The 19,996-nt window shown below is 35.5% G+C and overlaps 1 protein-coding gene across 3 annotated transcripts in view; it reads left to right on the top strand.

Moving 5' to 3' along the window:
* The window catches only part of INTS6 (integrator complex subunit 6), a 90,690-nt gene extending 71,469 nt beyond the window's left edge, over positions 1 to 19,221 (top strand). For all 3 annotated transcript variants that reach the window (XM_004274617.4, XM_049701049.1, XM_033436903.2), the window contains 9 exons: positions 751 to 845; positions 2,624 to 2,734; positions 3,770 to 3,985; positions 6,038 to 6,164; positions 7,010 to 7,152; positions 7,371 to 7,602; positions 12,166 to 12,540; positions 13,987 to 14,080; positions 15,962 to 19,221. In XM_004274617.4, the coding sequence (XP_004274665.1) occupies positions 751 to 845; positions 2,624 to 2,734; positions 3,770 to 3,985; positions 6,038 to 6,164; positions 7,010 to 7,152; positions 7,371 to 7,602; positions 12,166 to 12,540; positions 13,987 to 14,080; positions 15,962 to 16,055 (1,487 nt within the window). In that variant the 3' untranslated portion in view covers positions 16,056 to 19,221. The remainder of the gene's footprint in view (positions 1 to 750; positions 846 to 2,623; positions 2,735 to 3,769; positions 3,986 to 6,037; positions 6,165 to 7,009; positions 7,153 to 7,370; positions 7,603 to 12,165; positions 12,541 to 13,986; positions 14,081 to 15,961) is intronic.
* The last annotated feature ends 775 nt before the right edge of the window (positions 19,222 to 19,996 follow it).

The following is a 19,996-nucleotide window of genomic DNA, read 5'->3' as shown; positions in this document are numbered from 1 at the left end:
GTTGTGTTATAGCAACCCGTGCATGTTTCTGATAAATTGAAAGTCAGTGTCAAACTACCTTTGATTCTGCAAACTATTGAAGATATTATATTTTAAGTTTCTAAATTAAGTATTCTCTAAGTTTTTTGCAATTAGATTTCTCACATAGTTAGAATTAGTAATGCAGGCTTTGTATTTGGTAAATAATTAGACATTTTGTAGAAGCATGTCATATTTAAGGATTTATCTATACTTTTAATTTTCATTTGGCAAATATTTTTAAATGATGAGTTTGTTCTAAAATAATATGATAAGCCTAAAGTTGGTTTCTGGGGACCATTTGGCTATAATTTTTTGAGGGGTACTGTTGGAGAAGACATCTTTCCCTTCATGGAACTGCATCAGATTTAAAGATTACAGACAAAATATTAGTAGGTATATTTTATAGAAAACATCATGCATACTTTGTTTCTGTCTTCAAATCTGTTTCATATCTAGATTTTCCTTGTGTATTTTCTGATTCTACCTTTATTATTACATTTAATTTTAGACCATAATTGGCACCTTTTTATTTTTAAAGTGGTATTACTACTCAAAAATGCCAGAAGCAAAAATTTTACCACCTTTAATTTTGTTAAAAATATAGGTCAGATGTTCCTCTCTCTCTTATATAAATAAGAAAGCATACTTTAAAAATGAAACTTATTTGACTTGATTTTCATGTGTGGAAACAATGAATGATGATAGTTTGTTCACATTATAAATTTATAGATGACTTGTTTAAAGTACATAAGGCAAAACCAACATTGAAATGGAGACAGTCATTTGAAAGTTATTTGAAGACAATGCCTCCCTACTATCTTGGGGTAAGAATATTATTGTTAAAAATAGAACTTGTTATAAAATTTTATATTATGCTTATAGTTTACTGTAGGTATTAAAACTTTTATTTATTGCTGTTATAGAATAAATGTCATGAAAATTGAGTGTACAAATGACCCATATAAATGTAATGGGAAAGAAATGTTTCAGTGATTTGCAGAATAATGATGATGATAATGAGAATATATATATATAATGCTTACCCAGGCCTGGTTCTGTCCTAAGCACTTTACATGTATTAACCTCATTTAATTTATATGGTAACCCTATGAGGCAGAAATCACTGTTCTTATATCACAGATGAGGAAACTGAGGCACTAAAAGATTAAATAATTCATCCAAGGCTACATAGCTAATATTTGGGGGTCAGGAATTCAATCCCAGGCAGGCTTGGCTTTAGAATTTAAGCTTTTAACCTCAATTGTTATACTACCTTTTTAAATTGCAGTTTTATAATTATTTCCCTTTAAGGGTACAAAAAAAGGTTTGTGTTGCATTATTCCCTAAATCTCCAGAAATATTGCTTAAAACCTAGTGTATCATAATAGATAGGACCAATAATGCATATATTATTAAATATATTACTTTATTTATTTTGTGAAAAGTAGCTTCTTAACAAAAAGACCTACACTAAAAGCACTTTAAAACATTACTTCTGCTTTTACTGCAGGAATGTTACAGTATTTGACTGTAACTAATCTTTCTAAATGGTCCCTAATAAGAACACTAATTTCTTGAGCTTTGAAAATCATATGTTATAGTTGTAAGAGAAAAGTTGTGTGTGTCTAGCACATAGTGCCTGCTATGTAAGAGAGGGAAAAGGAAGAAACACTTGAATATGAACTTGCATATGTTTGACTCCTATGTTTCATAGCAACTGGGAGGATTTAGCCAAAGCCACATGAATATTAAATGTCAGATCTGGGATTTGATTCCAGTTTGACACCAGTGCTTTTATACACTTTCTAATATGTCATTGGGTGGTTATCATCCTTTTTCTGACTCTGTCCCGTTCACATGGGCTAGACAGTCCTGTCCTGCTAGTGATATTTTTCCTTGCACAAAGTGGCTCTCAGTTAGTCCTTACAATTGAAAATCACTATATCACATCCATAGTAAATATTAGATGATTTTTGCCTCCTTGTTTTTCCTTCAGAGCTTGTTTCTGTTTTTTCAGCTCAGCTAATGATAATAGTAGTGATGATTAATACCTACTGAATGCTTACTGTGTGCCAGATGTATTTACATGTATTAATTCATTTAATCCCATGACAATCCTATGAGGTAGATACTACTATTATCATTTTACACATGAGAAACTTAAGGCACAGAGGGGTTATATTACCTGGTACAGGGTAACAAAGCTAGTAAGGTGTTGAGCCACAACCCTTCCAGTTACCCAAGGTAGAAATCTTCTATTGTCCTTGACTCCTCTTTCTACTTACCACCCAAGTTCTATCAAATCAACCTCTGCAATGTGTCTCCTGCCCTCTTCTTCCAAACCTAGTGTCTCCAATGGTGCTAAGAAGTCCAGGACTTCACCCTTTCTTGCTCTAGGTGCTAGCCTCTAATCCTTGTTTAGTATTTCAAACTGCCTTTCATACCACTGACAAACATTTTAATGAAGTACAAATATGATTATGTGACTCTTACTGAAGAAAAGGAGACATTTTGGGAGGTGAAATTTTCAAAATTGACAATACATATAGCTATAAGTTTTTGACAAGCTCAGGATTGAGTGGTATTTTCTTTTTCCCTATAGCCTTTGAAGAAAGCTGTTAGAATGATGGGAGCACCTAACCTAATAGCAGACAGTATGGAATATGGACTTAGTTACAGTGTCATTTCATACCTCAAAAAATTGAGTCAGCAGGTAATGTTAAGAAATAGAGCCATTAAGTATTTTGAATGGTTTTGGCTAAGGTGGTCAATAGGCCAGGTGTTAGTTCTTGAGGATTCTAATAGAATTCCATCATATTAATGTATTACATTTTAAAACCACGTATATCATATATTAACATAATTCTGTCTCAAGTAAATGGTATGCTATGTTTTGAAATGATAATTTCAAGCAATAATTCCTAGTTTGTGAAAATGGCTTTATTAATGTGGTCCTAGCCTTCCTGTATGTGAACATTCTTTGTTTTCTTTTGGGAAATTTATGTTAGAAAGTTGTTTTTCTTAGACAAAAAAGTCAGTTTCTTTTGCTTTATGTTTTAAACCTATAGCTTTTTCTTTCAAAATGGGAGTTTCTTTTGAAATATTTGTAAAAATACTGAATTTTGTCATTTTGGGCATACATCACATTAGTAGATACTATAGTAGTCAAGCAGTGTACACTTTGACTGCCAAGTTATTAAAATTGTATAAAACACAATTTTTCCAGTACTCCTGCCATCTCTACTTCAAGTGCTAATTGAAATGTAGGTTGGAAAGAGTCAAAATATTGCTATTTGCTTTCCAGTGAAAAACTCCATCAGTGTTTGCCATATCTATGAACATTTAGTTATGTGCTAGTAATAATGTCTTTAAGTAAATATTGATGAGATTTTTTTTTCTAATTTTATTTCACCTCTGAATTGGAAATATATATTTTTATTTAGGGTACATTTACATTTCATGGTTTAGGTGTAGTGGGTATTTAATAAATAAAATAAATTGAAGTTGTGTGTGTGAACCCTGCTGCAAAACGTAAGAATTGTGATGATTTAAAATCATAAGACATTATTGTTTAAACTATGTTCAGTTTACCAAGGACTTGACATAAACTTCTCTACTTGAGTTTTAAATTTCTTATGTACTTTTTAAATATAAAATACTTAATTTATAGAAGACCAAAACGATTAGCATTTAATTTACCACTTCAGATTATGTCAAGACAACTTTTGTGTTTTTTTTTTTGCTTTAGGCGAAAATAGAATCTGATCGAGTCATCGGTTCTGTAGGCAAAAAAGTAGTACAGGAAACTGGAATTAAAGTCCGAAGCAGATCACATGGTTTATCAATGGCTTATAGGAAAGATTTTCAACAACTGCTTCAGGGAATTTCAGAGGATGTTCCTCACAGACTGCTAGACCTTAATATGAAAGAATACACTGGGTTCCAAGTTGCTTTGCTCAATAAGGTAATGGTTATGTGAATTTAGTACTGATATAGTTATAGTCTGTTACATTGTTGAATATGGCAAATTTTCTGTTAACTGATACTCAGTTTGTCTGAACTTCTGTACCTCCGCAGAATAATGATCAATTATATTATTGAATCATTAGATTTTAGAGTTAAACACTGTACTTGGTGAGTGGATGAATGGATGGACTGCAAAGAGCAAACCATCCCGTTCATTTTATAGACGAGAAAACAGGCTTAGAGATTGCCTAAAGTTACATAGCTAATGGTAGAGTTCACTGTAGTTTGGTACTTTTATACTGCTGACCTTGGGTACACAGCATGATCCTGAAGTGCTTTGTGAATACTCATTAAAAAGATCTTCATCCCAGTAGTCTTTTTTGTAGAAACAGGCTGATTCTAAAACTTACATGGAAGTGTAAAGGTCCTAGAGTAGCTAAAACAATTTTGGAAAAGAATAAAGCTGGAAGATTTGCACTATCTAATTTTAAAAGTTACTGTAAAGCTACAGCGATCAACATGTTGTGTTGTTGGCATAAGGAAAAATATATAGATCAGTAGAACAGAAGTAGGCCCTCACACGTAGAGTCAATTAATTTTTAACAAAGGTGCCAAAATAATTCAGTGGGTTAGGAGACAGTCTTTTCAACAAATAGCGTGGGAACAATTGGCTATCCATATGCAAAATAATGAACTTGACCCTTACCTCACATTACTTGAAGTGATCATAGTCATACATGTAAGAACTGAAACTATAAACTTCTACAACAGAACAGGAAGAAATCTTTAAGATATTGGATTATGGGTCAATGAAGATTTCTAAAATACAACACACAAAGCACACACACACACAAACTTGATAAATAGAACTTCATTAAAATTGAAATTTTTGTCTTCAGAAGAAACTTTGATGTTTCTCCCAGGCAAGCTATAGCCTGGGAGAAAAGCATGTATTGAATAAAGAACTTGTTTCAAAATATATAAAGAACTCATAGAACTCAATAATAAAAAGACAAACATCCAATAAAAAAAATAGACTAAATATTTGAACAGACAGCTCATATACAAACTTGAACAGGCACATAAAAAGATGTTCAACATTATTAGCCACTGTGGAAATGCAAATTAAAACCATAATGAGATCCCACTTTATGCCCACTAGAATGGCTAAAATTTAAGACTGAAAAATATGAAGTGTTGGTAAGGTTGTAGAACAACTGGAACTCTTATACATTATTGATGGAAAATAGTTTGCAGTTTCTTAGGAAAGGTAAATATTGCTATATACCAACAGTTCTGCTTGTAGGTATCTACCGAGATAAATGAAAATATGTGTATATAAAGGCTTTGTATGCAGATGTTCATAGCAGCATTACTAACAGCCCCAAACTGAAAATAGTCCAAGTGTTCATCAACTGGTGAATGGATAGAGATATGGTATATCCATGTAAAAAGGAAAAGACAGTAAAAAGGAATAGACACCAGTACACGAACAACATGGTTGAATCTCAAAAACATGCTCAGTGAAACAAGCCAGATAGAAAAGATTGCATATTGCAAGATTCCGTTTATAAAATGGAATGTAGAGAGAAGGAAAGTAGATTAGTGGTTGCTTGGGGATAGGAATAGAGATTGACTACAAATGGACACAAGGAACTTTCTGGGATGATGGAGATATTCTAAAACTGGATTGTAGTGGTGGTTTCACAACTATACATTTATGAACACTCATTAAACTGTTTATGTAAAATGGGTAGTTTCATGGTATGTAAATTATACGTCAAAGCTTTTATTTACTTCTCTTAGCCAGAATATGTAATAAAATCTTGAACAGATATGAGTTTGAGATTATTTGGTTGAGCCTCACTACCAAATTTTTATCTTTTGGTTATTAAAACAGTACAGTAAGATTGCATCATATCTCTTTATTTTTTTAAGCTATTTAGTTAACTTGTGTATCTTATTTTCAAAGCTATGCTGCAGGCTAGAGATTTCAGTCTCTTAATTCTATGTTTGAAAATAAATCTTGTCTTTAAATCTTTTTTAACAGGATTTGAAGCCACAGACATTTAGAAATGCGTATGACATACCAAGACGGAATCTTTTGGATCACTTAACAAGAATGAGATCTAATCTTTTGAAGAGCACCCGCAGATTTCTTAAAGGACAGGATGAAGGTTAGATCATGGTTTTAATGTTGGTATTTCTTCAGTAAACTTATTTCTTTATATTGGAAATAAATAGAGTGTTATTGTAACTTTTAAAGAATTATAACAGTAGTATTACATTCTCATTGAATGAAGTAAAAAGTGAGTCATCCCTGATTCTCTACACTTCTTCCTACCATCACTGTTGCCCCAAATTCTATTCCCCAGAGGTAACGACCTTTGTTAGCAGCTTAGTTTCCTTTTTAGCTTTCTTCATACATTCACATATACAGGCACATGCGCAAACAAAATCATTTTCTTGTCATCTACTAGTATCTGTTAGTTTAACTAGTTTAACTCTGGATGGCCAATATATATCATATTCTGGTATTTCCTTCAACTGTACCCATGGCACCTACTACAAATCAAGTCAGATGAGAACTTAACCCTTTGCCAACTCTCACGTAAGCATTTCAACTATAGTTTTATATAAAAAGGGTCATCTATGTGATATCTCTTTTCTGTAAATTCTGCTTTAATTAAATTCTGCTTATTTGGAATAGAGTAGAAGAGACATTTCCTTTTCATAGAAAGGTTACACATATGCTTATTCTATACACTGAAATTGACTGCAATATTTTTTGCTTTGTTTAGAAGATAAAATCAAGTATTTAAAATTTTATTTTAAAAAAATCTCAAGATTTTATGTCACAATATTTATAATGGTGACAAAATAATTTAGAATATGTGTTAAGGAAAGATTGTCTAGAATAAACCAGAGAGCATTCATACATAAGAAGACATTATTTGATAACTAGTTGGAAGGTAGTTTCAGTGAGGTTAACTTTTGTTTTTGCTCTGTTCTGTTTGAAAAGATCAAGTGCACAGTGTTCCTATAGCACAAATGGGGAATTACCAGGAATACCTCAAGCAAGTACCTTCTCCACTAAGAGAACTTGATCCTGATCAGCCTCGAAGGTTGCATACATTTGGCAACCCCTTTAAGCTGGATAAAAAGGTAAATTTGAAATGTTCCATTATATAATTTATTTGTGCTAGGCACTGTGGAGAGGAGCAGTTCTTAATTTAACTAAAGAAAGCTGAAGCTATTTTCTTGGTAGAATACCTAATAAATGTCAACAGTTAAAATATAGTTATTTTACTGGGTATTGGAGTTAGTTGTGCGATTAAAAACTGTATGTAAAGCTAGGGAAATTATATTCTTTTTTGTTATAGGGTATGATGATAGATGAGGCAGATGAATTTGTGGCTGGACCTCAAAATAAACATAAACGACCTGGAGAACCAAATATGCAAGGCATCCCTAAGAGACGTCGCTGTATGTCTCCACTACTAAGAGGCAGACAACAGAATCCAGTTGTGAACAATCATATTGGAGGAAAAGGACCACCTGTACCTATGACTCAAGCACAGCCAGATCTTCTTAAACCCCTTCCTCTTCATAAAAGTAAGAGTTTTTCTTTAAATGTTATTTGCTGCTCTTTGGTGGTTCTTCATGGGAAAGATTTTTGTAATACAGAAAAAATTGATAAGGTCCAAGAGTGTCTAGAGAAGGTATTTGTTTACTCTAAATTAGCATGTAATCATTTTTATGTCTTTTTAATGAACATTTATTGAACATTTCATATATTCATTATGCTTAATAGCTATCATGATTTGAAATATCATTTGCAAATCTTATTTAAAAATAACAGTTTTTAAAGGGGCATTATCAACACCCACAGAACGATGGTTTTCAATTTCAGTTTAATTCAACAACTAATTCTTAAATGATATGCTAATTTAGACAGTGCTAGGCATTGAGGTATAGCAGTGAACAAGACAATAGTGATCTCTGCCTTTATTTATAATGAGTGAGGAAAGAAAGTCATTGAACATTTCATTAGAAGTGTGATGAATATTACAAAAGGGAAGTCAAGTGTGTTGTGGAAGTATTTGGCAAGAGGATATAACTTAGTCCGTGGGGTCAAGGCACTTTACTGAGGAAGTTCTGTTTATGCCAGTACTTGAAGGATGAATGGGAATTAGTAAACTAAAGCTATGCATTTGCCTATGCCTCAGTAGTAGTCTAAGAAGAGTATGTGCAGAGGCATACAGTAAAGAGCAGGGCATTAAGGGAACTGAAAGAAGGCTGGTTATAGCAAGGGTTGTTGGGAATGAGGCAAAGTGAGAACTGAAAGATATACATGCAGAGTCTAGATCATAGAGGGTCTTGGAAGCCATTATAAAGATTTTAGACTTTATTCGAAGGACAATGAGAATCCATTGAAAGGTTTTAAAGAGGTAGTGATCTGATCTGATTAGCATTTTATGAAGACCAGGCTGACTTTACTGTGTGGAATATTATTAGGGAAGAATGAGAATTGATGTAGGGAACCCTTAATTAATGGATTCATTAATTATAGGTAGTGATCATTCATGGCTAATGACATCTTAACTGGAGAGAAACCAAGTATGATACCTCCTGATGGAATTACACAGTACTACTTTTGAGGTAGTCCTGCCCTCCCCCCCCCCCAAAAAAATACTGAACATCAATCTGACCAAGCCTCTCTGTCTAACTACCAATTTTTAGGAAAAATAAGGGACAGAGAAACATGTTAAATAACAAAACAGGGATAAAATTAGAAAAATCCAGATTGTGGGAAACTCTATAGGACAAAGAATCTGGTGTGTGTGTGTATTTTTCCAGAAAAAAAAATGCATAGAAAAAAAGAGGTACAGAAGGATTTTTATAGATTAAAAGATAGTTAAAAAACATGTAAATTAATTGCAATGTCCAGGTCTGATTTGGACTCTGAATCAAAGAAAATCAAACTTTCCACAAACAGAAACTATATAAGGTAATTGGAGATTGTGCACAGTGACTGGGTATTTGATGTTGTTAAATAATTGTTACAGTTGCACAGAAACCAGTTAGGAAACACAGGGAAGAGCTAATGGTTACCTGGGAGTGTGGTTGTGAGAAGAACCTGTATTGGAGAAATACTTGGATATATCAGCAAAGGACTTGGTGATGACTGGCTGGATGATGGAGACAGGGCAGGGGAGGAGTTGAGAGACCCTGGGTATTTCAGTGTGTCAGGGGTGGAGTGGAAGAAGAGAGGTTGAATGAGTTTAGTTTAGAAGTGTCTGTTAGATAGCCAAGTGGATTTCCTAAGTTAGAAGATGGGTCATTGAGTTTGGAACTTAAGAGAAGAGGACTGGGCTAGAGAGATAGGTAGGGGAGGCAGCCTTAAGCCCCATTGGAGTAACCAAGGGAAACAGAAGAAAAAGCCTAGAGCAGAACTTTGAAAGTACCAAAGTTAAGAGGAGAAATAAGGTTCAGAAAAGGAGAGTGAGAAGAAAGGAAGAATCCAAGAAAGAGGAGAAAATAGGGAATAATTTAGTGTTATGGAAGCTAAATGGAAGGAGAATTGAGTGGTTGGTGGTCTCAAATACTTCTTAAACAAATCATTTGAGAGGATTGGAATAGTTCTGTAGGTCTTTAAGATGACAGAGTTGAATATATTTAAATGCTGGTGTGATGGAGCCAATAGAGAGGGAACAGCTGAAAATGAAGATGAGACAGAGTATAATCACAAAATCACTGAGAAGGCAAAAGGGAATGAATGGTCCAGAGCCCACATGAAGAATGCTTCTTCCATTAAAGCCGAATGGGTGTGGTGGGCACAAGTTTAATGGTGGGAAATTGAGGAAGTTCACCTTCTTTCTGCTTTTGCTTTCCTCTGTGAAGTTGGAGGTGATGTGTACTGCTGAGAGGAAAGAGACACTGGGAAAGTCAGAGATGTTAAGACAGTGGAGAAGGTTTGAATGATTTTTTTGTGTGGTAGAGGGAGAAAAGGTTGTAATAAGACTGCTAGGCAGTGCTAAGATCCAGGTACAGGTGGTGACTGTGACCACTCTGTAGAGCTGTGTCATATTTCTCCAGTAGTGCCTGCTCATCATTCCACATGTGAGTCTGCAGCAAGAAGATAGACTGCATCATCAAATTTGGGATTTTTGCTTGGCAGGGGTCATGGGAGGACAATAGAATGAGAGAATTTAGGACACTGTTAAAAAGTGATACATTTTGGGATATAAGTTAGATAAGAAAGTGGATATCTAGAAGGAATCTGATTAATATGAGGGAGAACGTAGAGGAACTGCTGGAGTGAAAAGTCTGGCAGAGTTCAAGAGCAATAGTAGGAATACTGCAAAGATGAGGGTTACACATGCCTCCATCCCTGAATTTGTGTTTCACTCGAGAAGCAAATGGGTGGGTGGAAAAGTTCCTTGGAGATGAGAAATTGAGGAATTGGGAGGCCAGGTTCTTAGCAGGTGATGTCCTTAGACATGGATGTCACATACTACAGCATTTCTCAAACCTTAACGTGTATGTGAAGCCAGGCGGGGGTCGGGGGAGTGGTTAGTTAAACAGATTCTAATACATTGTTTGGGATAGGGCTCAAGATGAGCATTTCTAGCAAGCTCTCTGATGGTACTAATGCTGCTTGTCCACAAACCACACTTTGAGTAGTAAGGACCTAGAATGATGTCCCAAGGGACATGGGGTGGAAGGAAGTCTGTGAACCAGGTGCCAGAGACATCCGTGACCACGGGTGTGCTCTGGAGGTCAGTAAAGATAGTGATGAGGAGAGAGAGGATGAGTTGAGTGGGATAATTAAATCTCAGAAGAGCAAGAATTTTTCAAGAGTGCATGGAGAAATGTTCTTGAAGTGGCATTGGAAGGTGAAGGGATTAGTGACTCCACATCCTTATTTATTTATTTATTTTTATACATTTATTTATTTTATTTTATTTTTGGCTGCGTTGGGTCTTTGTTGCTGTGCACAGGCTTTCTCTACTTGCAGCGAGTGGGGGCTACTCTTCGTTGCGGTGCGTGGGCTCATTGCGGTGGCTTCTCTTTGTTTCGGAACATGGGCTCTAGGCACGTGGGCTTCAGTAGTTGTGGCACAGGGGCTCAGTAGTTGTGGCTCGTCGGCTCTAGAGCACAGGCTCAGTAGTTGTGGTGCACAAGCTTAGTTGCTGTGTGGCATGTGGGATCTTCCCGGACCAGGCCTCGAACCCGTGTCCCCTGCATTGGCAGGCGGATTCTTAACCACTGCGCCAGCAGGGAAGCCCCACATCCTTATTTTAAGTCCACGGAGAGTGTTTGACAGACAGCAGTTTCTTTGCAGGAGAGTTGGGTTTCGATTAAAGCAGGAGTTACTCTAGAGAATATTCAGTAAAGTTTGCACATCATGGAATAGAATTTAGGAGGGAGGGAGTCAGAAGTTCAGGGAATTTTTGTGGGGATGAGTTTACATTTTGAACAGTAAAGAGATGAATTCAGCTGGTGTCCTGGTGGTTTGGTGAGCAATCAGAGAACTTAGAATTTAGCTGCTTTCTGTGAGGAGCAAGTACAGTAATCTAATATTAAGTAGTAAGCTTGCAAGCTTTTAAGTCTAGTAGTCTAGAGAACTAAAGTGGGCACCAGCTATTCTTCACTGCTCAAGTAATGAAGACTATATGGATGGTTATAAGAAAAGGGGGCGCTGTGGAGGTTTGGTGGTGTGTTGCTGCAGAATATTGATCAGCTTAAACTCCCTGTGTTCACTTTTGCCTCTGAACGGTAATAACTTACAAGGTAGAGGTAAGTTGGAGTGAACTAGTACTCTCTAATAAAAGGATAACCATGATAATCTTGATCACATATATTTCCCTAAAGCATTAAAAACCTACTTATTCAATAAAATTGCCATAGAATAAAGCAGAGAACTAAAAGTTGTTTGAAACTGGCTTTTATTTTTATTCCTAAGGGCAAAAATTGTACAGGTTTTTAAAATATTGTGAATGTTTCACATTGAAATATACCATATATTTGGCAAAGCTTAAAAACCATATCAAATTGTTAATTTGCAGCAGTCAGGGAGATCAGTTGTGATTTGCTGTAATATTGTTTCTTTGAGGTTTTCTTTACTGTGTGCTTTGAAATTGGCTCTCATCATCTTTTTTTTCTTATTTTTAGCTTCAGAAGCCACTAATGATTCGACAATAGATGATGTGGTTGAAAATCATGTTGCAGACCAACTTTCATCAGATATTACACCAAATGCTATGGAAAGTGAATTTTCAGCATCTTCTTCTCCAGCCAGTTTACTGGAACGACCAACCAATCATACAGAGGCTCTCGGCCATGACCACTTAGGAACTAATGACCTCACTGTTGGTGGATTTTTAGAAAATCACGAGGAGCCAAGAGATAAAGAACAATGTCCTGAAGAGAATCTACCAGCGTCTTCACTCAACAAAGGGAAGAAATTGATGCATTGCAGAAGCCATGAAGAGGTCAACACTGAACTAAAAGCACAAATAATGAAAGAGATCCGAAAGCCAGGAAGAAGTATGTATAATTAGACACAAATATCAGATTTGATTTCTGTTTGTGCTCAAAAAAAAAAAAGTCAAATAAACTAAAGCCTAGATCTGATTTTAGATCACTCTTAAACAACATATGAGCTATATAAGATTTGGTTCTTTACTCAGCCAACAAACACTTACTGAATAGCTGCTATGTCCAAAGTACTGTGTTAGGTGTGGTAAGTAGGAGGGACTGAGAGCAGAGCAGGAACTCACAGACACACATGGTTCCTACCATGACAGGAACCCATAGTCTTGAGCATTCTGTCAACCAGCAACTGGAATTTTAAGGTAACAGCAAACCCAGACAGATGTAGTGACTATTAAATGACTTCGTATCTGTAAGGTTCTAGGCATAGTACCTACCTATCATCTTAACTTTTAAGATTTAAACTATGATAGTGATCAGGGATGTGTTTAGGCCAAAAAACTAAAATTATGAAAGCTATCTATTATATGAGTACAGAAGAACTTTGTGAGTTAAAGTTTCAATATTATTGACATTGATTCCAAAGATGTTGGCAGATCACCTGCTATGATGGTGCGGTGGCCCATGGGTGGTCCAGAAGTGGGTAAGACTCAGTACTGGCCATTTAGGAGCTTATAGTCCTTGGCAAAGTTTTATGTGAAAACTTGAAACTGAGGCAGCATCCTTTTTTTTCCCACCAATTACGACGTGTATATTCTTTTTTTTTTTTTAAAACATCTTTATTGGAGAATAATTGCTTTACAATGGTATGTTAGTTTCTGCTTTATAACAAAGTGAATCAGCTATACGTATACATATATCCCCATATCCCCTTCCTCTTGTGTCTCCTTCCCACCCTCCCTGTGGCACCCCTCTAGGTGGTCACAAAGCACCGAGCTGATCTCCCTGTGCTATGCAGCTGCTTCCCACTAGCTAGCTGTTTTACATTTGGTAGTGTATATATGTCAATGCTACTCTCTCACTTCGTCCCAGCTTACCCTTCCCACTCCTAGTGTCCTCAAGTCCATTCTCTACATCTGCGTCTTTATTCCTGTGAGACAGCACTCTTCACTTTTTTTTTCTCCCCCGCTCTATTTTATCCACTCCCAAGGTTAGCTGTAATTTAGAATTTGTCATAAGGATGGATTTTTGTAAAGGCCACTTCTTATTTTTCTGTGGCACTACCAAAAAGCTGTTTACTCATCCTTCTAAGCTTTATATTTGATACCCTATTGAGAACTTTTACCAAAAAAAAAGCAGTGTTTGAAAAGCTATTTTATCTTTTTTGATGTATGATGAAATATGTGTATTATAAAATCTCTAATGAGCAGTGAAAATTTTATGTAGACTAGTTTTGGTTTTGTCTTAGTATATCTTGATATAGTAAGCTGTAATAGAAAAATATTGAATAAGAATGCAAATTAAAGCCACTTAATTTTTCTTTTTGCTTCTCGTTTTAAGAATATGAAAGGATCTTCACTTTACTGAAGCATGTGCAAGGCAGTTTACAAACAAGACTAATATTTTTACAAAATGTCATTAAAGAAGCATCAAGGTAAATAATCTGTTGTACATTATGATATGAGGCAGTGAGTCCCCAGTTTTCTGTAGTTGGTATTTTAACAGTATCTGTTTTATACTTGTGTTGTTATGCATGTATATGACATACCCCTTTGTATATAAGTACTTCTCTCTTTTTTTTCAGTTTATTGAAGGAAGTTCACTTAAAAAATAGCTACACAGAAATTCTTCAGAAATCATGGACCCTTTCTCTCTACACATTACAGATTCTTGCATAATTCTCGTTTATCCTACCCTGTGGCTTTTTGGTGTCTTTATATGTTATAGTCTTTAATTTTTCTCCTTTGTATATTTGAGCTACAGTTAATATTAGTGATAAAACGTAATCTTGAAAGGCAATATTTGAATGCAGTTCACTTGTATGTGGGAAAACATGTAATTAAGGGGACCAGAGCTGGACAAATGGGCCTTATTCTGATTGCCTCAGTAGCCCAGGATTATGTACTTTAGTACAAGGAATGTGGATCAAGATTATAAATGGTAACTATGAAGTGCAATTAACTGGAAAGCATAGTTGTATGAGTTCAGTGAGTAAAAAAGCATTTTTTTAAATTTCTTCTTCAAGACTTTTAGAATTTTAGTAATGTAAGAAAACTTAGCGTTTGTCTCATCTGACCTTCCAAGATACCCACCCTTTAATTAGTCCCCCAGTTTCTTCCATCCTACATGTAAAGGTTTTTTTAGATAAAGCTGTTAATTCTATTTTTTTTTTTTCTATGAGTGGCTAGAGCATAGGTTACTTTGAAGTTTCAAGATAAGGCCATAACTTTTCATATTATTGATATTGAGTATTTAACTAATTCTGCTCTTTTATGTAACATTCTGCCAACTCAAACTTCATCATCGATTTAGCTATATTCCGGGTGCCTGGATTCTACTTCTGCCACCTTTTTTTTTTTTTTTTTTTTTTTTTTTTTGCATTATGCGGGCCTCTCACTGCTGTGGCCTCTCCCGTTGCGGAGCACAGGCTCCGGACGTGCAGGTCCAGCGGCCATGGCTCACGGGCCTAGCCGCTCCGCGGCATGTGGGATCCTCCCGGACCGGGGCCCAAACCCACGTCCCCTGCGTCGGCAGGCAGACTCTCAACTACTGCGCCACCAGGGAAGCCCTACTTCTGCCACCTTTTAGAGAGTTGTGTAATATTATGGTCGGTAGTCATATTAGTGTACAAGTAGAGAGGAAGTAGGTATAGATTGGGCAGTGTTTTGGGATATTCTGAAAAGCATCAGCAGTATTAATACTTAGGCAGACAAAAGCAATTTTAGTCTACTATATTTATTACTGCAAAAATTTAAAACTTGCAACTTGAACTTTGTTTGCTGTATCCTATACTACAGATGTCTAATTGTCCTTGATTTGCTAGTTTTCAAATTGTAATAGTAGAACACCACAGTTTAAATGCAATTGCCCAAATTTCATTTCTTCTTCCATTTTGTGGGGAATTATATTCATATTTTATTCACATTCCATTCAACATTCAGTGTTCAAAGAGCATAAGAAGCTATTGGAGTCATTGCTTTGGGAGCCCATATTGCTGGAATATTTATAACCCTTGTATTTATTAGGGTTTTTTCTCCCCCCTTTTTCTTTTTGATTGTGGAAGAAATAACCTCTTTCCCATTGTACTTAGGCCTGGATTATTTGTTTTAGGAACAAACTATAATACTCTACTGATAAAATAATTTTCTAATCCTCCAAGAGATTTTATATATCATAAAGTTGTTGAATTTTCATTTTCATCTCACTTTGAAAAATCTTTCCAAGGCAGTTTCTCTCTTTTAAAAAAAATTATACTGATATATAACTATTTGTTAAAAAGAAATTGAGAGTACTATTACTTATTTTTTTTATACAGGTTTAAAAAAAGAATGCTAATAGAACAACTGGAGAACTTCTTGGATGAAATTCATCGAAGAGCCAATCAGATCAACCATATTAATAGCAATTAAAAGAAAACAGAATGTGGCCACTTATTTCACTACCTTCTCCAAATACAAAGTAAATACAAGACTGTTGTGATCTTGCATTCATTTTTTGACATGCATTGTTGGCTTTTTGAAATACTAAGAGCAAGTCTACAGATCCTTTTTCCATCATTTTACAGTGACCTTTTCTTCATTTTGGTTTATTTTTGTAATGTGAAAAGTATCACTCTAAAAAACATTTTTATTTAACAAACTAAAAATATTCCTCCAAATCTCTTGCTTGTCATTGACTCTTGCGTGTCAATTTCCCTCAGGTTCTATTTTCTTAAACCAACCTTTAAAATTGTCACCTCTGTTAAGGTTGAACTTTGCCAAAAAAATAAAAAAGAAGTTACTTTGTAATTTTTGGGGAAAAAAGCACATACATTAAAACTAGGCAATGTTTTGTATATACAGTTATTTTGGATATATTATTGTAAGTTGTACAAATGTATTTTGAAGAATATTTAAGAAAAGCACTTTTGTTATTCCATCAATAAATGCTCTATTTTACTCTTGTGTGGTTTAGGAAATAATCACATTTAAAGTAATCATTTAAAACCATCTTAAGATAATGGAATTTTAAAGGCCTTGCTTTTTAGCATTGGAAAAATACACCACTTGAAGTTCACATTTGTTAAACCTAACTGTAATTACATGTTACATAATCTGCATTGTCTTTTTACTCTATGTTCTTAGATTTTGTTGGCCACTCCAACATGCTCCGTTTCTGCCTAGATAATGGAAATGATGGTATCTGTGGCGGATAGGCAGACTCTTTAAAGCTGTTTAAAAAGCAGACGCCTTTGGACTTTATTGGTTTCCTTACTTACTTTCCTTCAACCCCTTTTCCTTTCTCACTAGGATTGTGGATGGCACTAAGGTGAAGCCATCGGTCAGGGAGTTGTAAGTTTGGGGTATACCACATACTCTGAAACGTCTAGCATTTAGCAGCTTGATGCCATACTTACAGAAGTCTCACAACAGACTGGGGTTTCAACAGGGATCTCTTTGTTCTGCTCTGCTATTACACTTCAACTCTCCATTTTATTTAGAAGCTAAATGGAAAGGAAACATGTTTCAAATGACTTTCCTCGTTTTGCATTCTCCCTAAGTTATCCAGGATAAGGAAAACTGAACACTATTCACTGTCCGCCCTCAGTCCAACATGGCCTCACGTGTCCTTACTGAGGACGTGACCCTGTGACCTGACTCACTTACCATTCATAGATCACTGCTGTGCCTTGTAGTGCTTTTGGGATAACCAGTAGAAAAGAAGGCTAAAATACATTTAGATTAAGAGAGGGTGAAATAAATTTATAAAATTATGGTAAAATTGAAGTATTTTTAGGTTCATAATATTTGAAAATCACATACCCTTGTCTTTTTATACTTTAGCAGAACATTTTTAAAATCAAGGGTATAGCAAAATGAAATTGTAACTTTTTATGAAGAAAAGCATCGATGAAAGTGGAGAACATGCTTGAGATCTGTTAATTCAGTTTAGGGGATTTGAAACTCTCCCAATACTGAAGACAAATGCTGTCAAGAAAAAAAAGCATTTAATGTAGTGTTAAATAGTATTTTCATATGCAATTCTTTAAACATGTTTTCACCTCTACAAAATACCTTTAAGCAGGATATCATTTAGTAAATGGAATTGTTAAGGTAATTAGCTGCAGTCACATTGCTAAATTCAACAAGAGATACACAAAATCCAGAATATACTGTCTGGTTTTAAATTATATATGTTTAGATTCTGAGATTAACAGGAGGGGGACTACAAGTCATTCAGATAAAAGTTAATACTTAACAAGAATATTTAGGAAAGGGACTCAATCTAGTCCAATATTTGGCCACTTTCCTTATCAGAAAGTTCTTAGTTGCATTTCACAGGTTGCTCATGAGGTAATAATCCTTTAGACTCTTGCTTGACCTTTAATACATTTTGGGGTATGAACCCTAGAGGGAGTTGGAAAGAAGCAGTTTGTTCTGTCTCCTCTTTTTGTCCTTAATCTCTCTGCCTCCATACTCTATGCCCTCATCCCAAAACCTAGTCACAAGCTTTGAAACCCATCAAAATTCAAGCTTAATATCTCATCTCTTGCAGGTTTTTTTTACATTTTAAGAAACTGGGCATATTAGTTGAATTAGTGAAATACTGCAGAATTTTTGTAAGCAAAGGGGAGGGGGAGTACATTTGAGGGGAATATCATGTCTTTTAGGCCCTTTAGATCAATGGATGGATGGCTGTAGGCTGGACAAATGATGTTCTCCAACAGTTTAATTTTCAGGTTAAGATCATTTTTTGTAATGTTCTTGTATGTGTCCCATTTGTCAACTGATTGAGTCATTATTTACCCTTATCAGTAAGCTTTGTCAATTTGGTGTACTGAAGGCTGAGACTCATTTGTCCTTTCAATACCCCGTCACCAGAAGAATAGCCACTTTGCCTTGTGTGTTATGGGCAAGTACCTCCCAGAAAGAGAGGTAAATAAATTCACAAGGACTATATTTAGATGTGCGGCGGATTATGGAACTGGTGTTGGATTGTATTTTCATTCTGTTTACTATGGCCGTTCTGGAAACTCTTAGCACGGAAACAGTGGTGTGTCCTTTACTAGGTAGTTCAAAGATTTTACATCATTTTATGCAGTTGAATTCCAAAAGAGAAACTGTTCTCTCTTAACTGTCATCAACCTTTATTGGCTATGAGCTTTTGACAGTGACCTTTCTGTTCAAGTTTAGTCCTGTTTCTTTGTTTCTTGAGGGAGTAGTGTATCCTTTCTAAGAGAGGGCTCTCTGTTGCCTGTTCTGAGTGATAAGTGACACTTTCATCTAATGAATATGGGGTTGGGATGATCATGGTGAAATACTAAGAGGATATACTTTGTTGATGGACTTTTTCTCCCCAAATAATCCCCCAATAGATGATTTCCTAGTGAATGACTATCTTCATCCTTTTTGTCTCAAGTGTCTCTTTGATTTCTAGCATAAGTTACAGCAGTATGCAAATGATTCTCAGATAAAATGATGTTGACAGTATTTCCTTAACAATTTGTGTAAAACCTATGCGTAATTTTCATTATTCTAACTTGACTTTTTTTCTCTCCATAAATAAAAATAATGCCTGATGTTTAGTTAAAGTAGATCCACTTTTGCTTGATTTTGTTAGACTTGTTCCATCCTATCTCTTTTTGACACATTGTTTAGACTTGCCAACAACTCTTTACTGAGAATCTCTTTTCCTTTCCTAGGCTGATAAGTAATTGCCAGAGAGGGTGGGGCAACATTAAGAGGAATGATTTGAATACTTTGTTCACTGTTGTTGATGCTTAAAGGACTTCTGCTTGTCCTTCTGATGTGCTAAGGCTCTGCCTGTACCATCCCCTCTTTGGATTAAGATGAGGTTGTATGGTGGGACCTAACAAGTACTAGGGCAAACATTTGATTTGTGCGTAACTTCAGCAAGCTTGAGAAAGATCAACAGGAAAACTATAGAAATGCAGGTGCGTTCCCTAGGATACTAGGGGTGCTGAGAGCCAGAGGACTGCTTGGACACTCTAGTGGCCTGAAGGAATTCTTTCATCCTTCAAGGCCAAGAAAGCTTGGCAACAATGGGGAAAAAAGATGTATCATTTATTTTACTTTCATGACTTTAAGTCTCCCCAGAAGTAGAAACCTGAATTTTTAAAGACCTACATCAACTATAAATGAGCTGAGAGAAACAGAAGGCAAAAACGCCACCGAGGTTATTAGTTTGCTCAGTAGTTATGAAATATTCCCCTTTCTCAGGATACATGACATAGCAACTGAGAAGCTTCTGAAGCACCATGGAAACCAGCTGGAAGGAATGCTTGTTTTAGGTTAGGGTGGACAAACGAGGCTTTGTTGCTAGAGAGATGCTGATAAATACTTAATTTATG

This window comes from Orcinus orca, chromosome 18, assembly GCF_937001465.1.
Source record: "Orcinus orca chromosome 18, mOrcOrc1.1, whole genome shotgun sequence".
NCBI lineage: Eukaryota > Metazoa > Chordata > Mammalia > Artiodactyla > Delphinidae > Orcinus > Orcinus orca.
The sequence above is the reverse complement of the archived record's forward strand: the minus strand, read 5'-3'. Positions and strand labels throughout refer to the sequence as shown.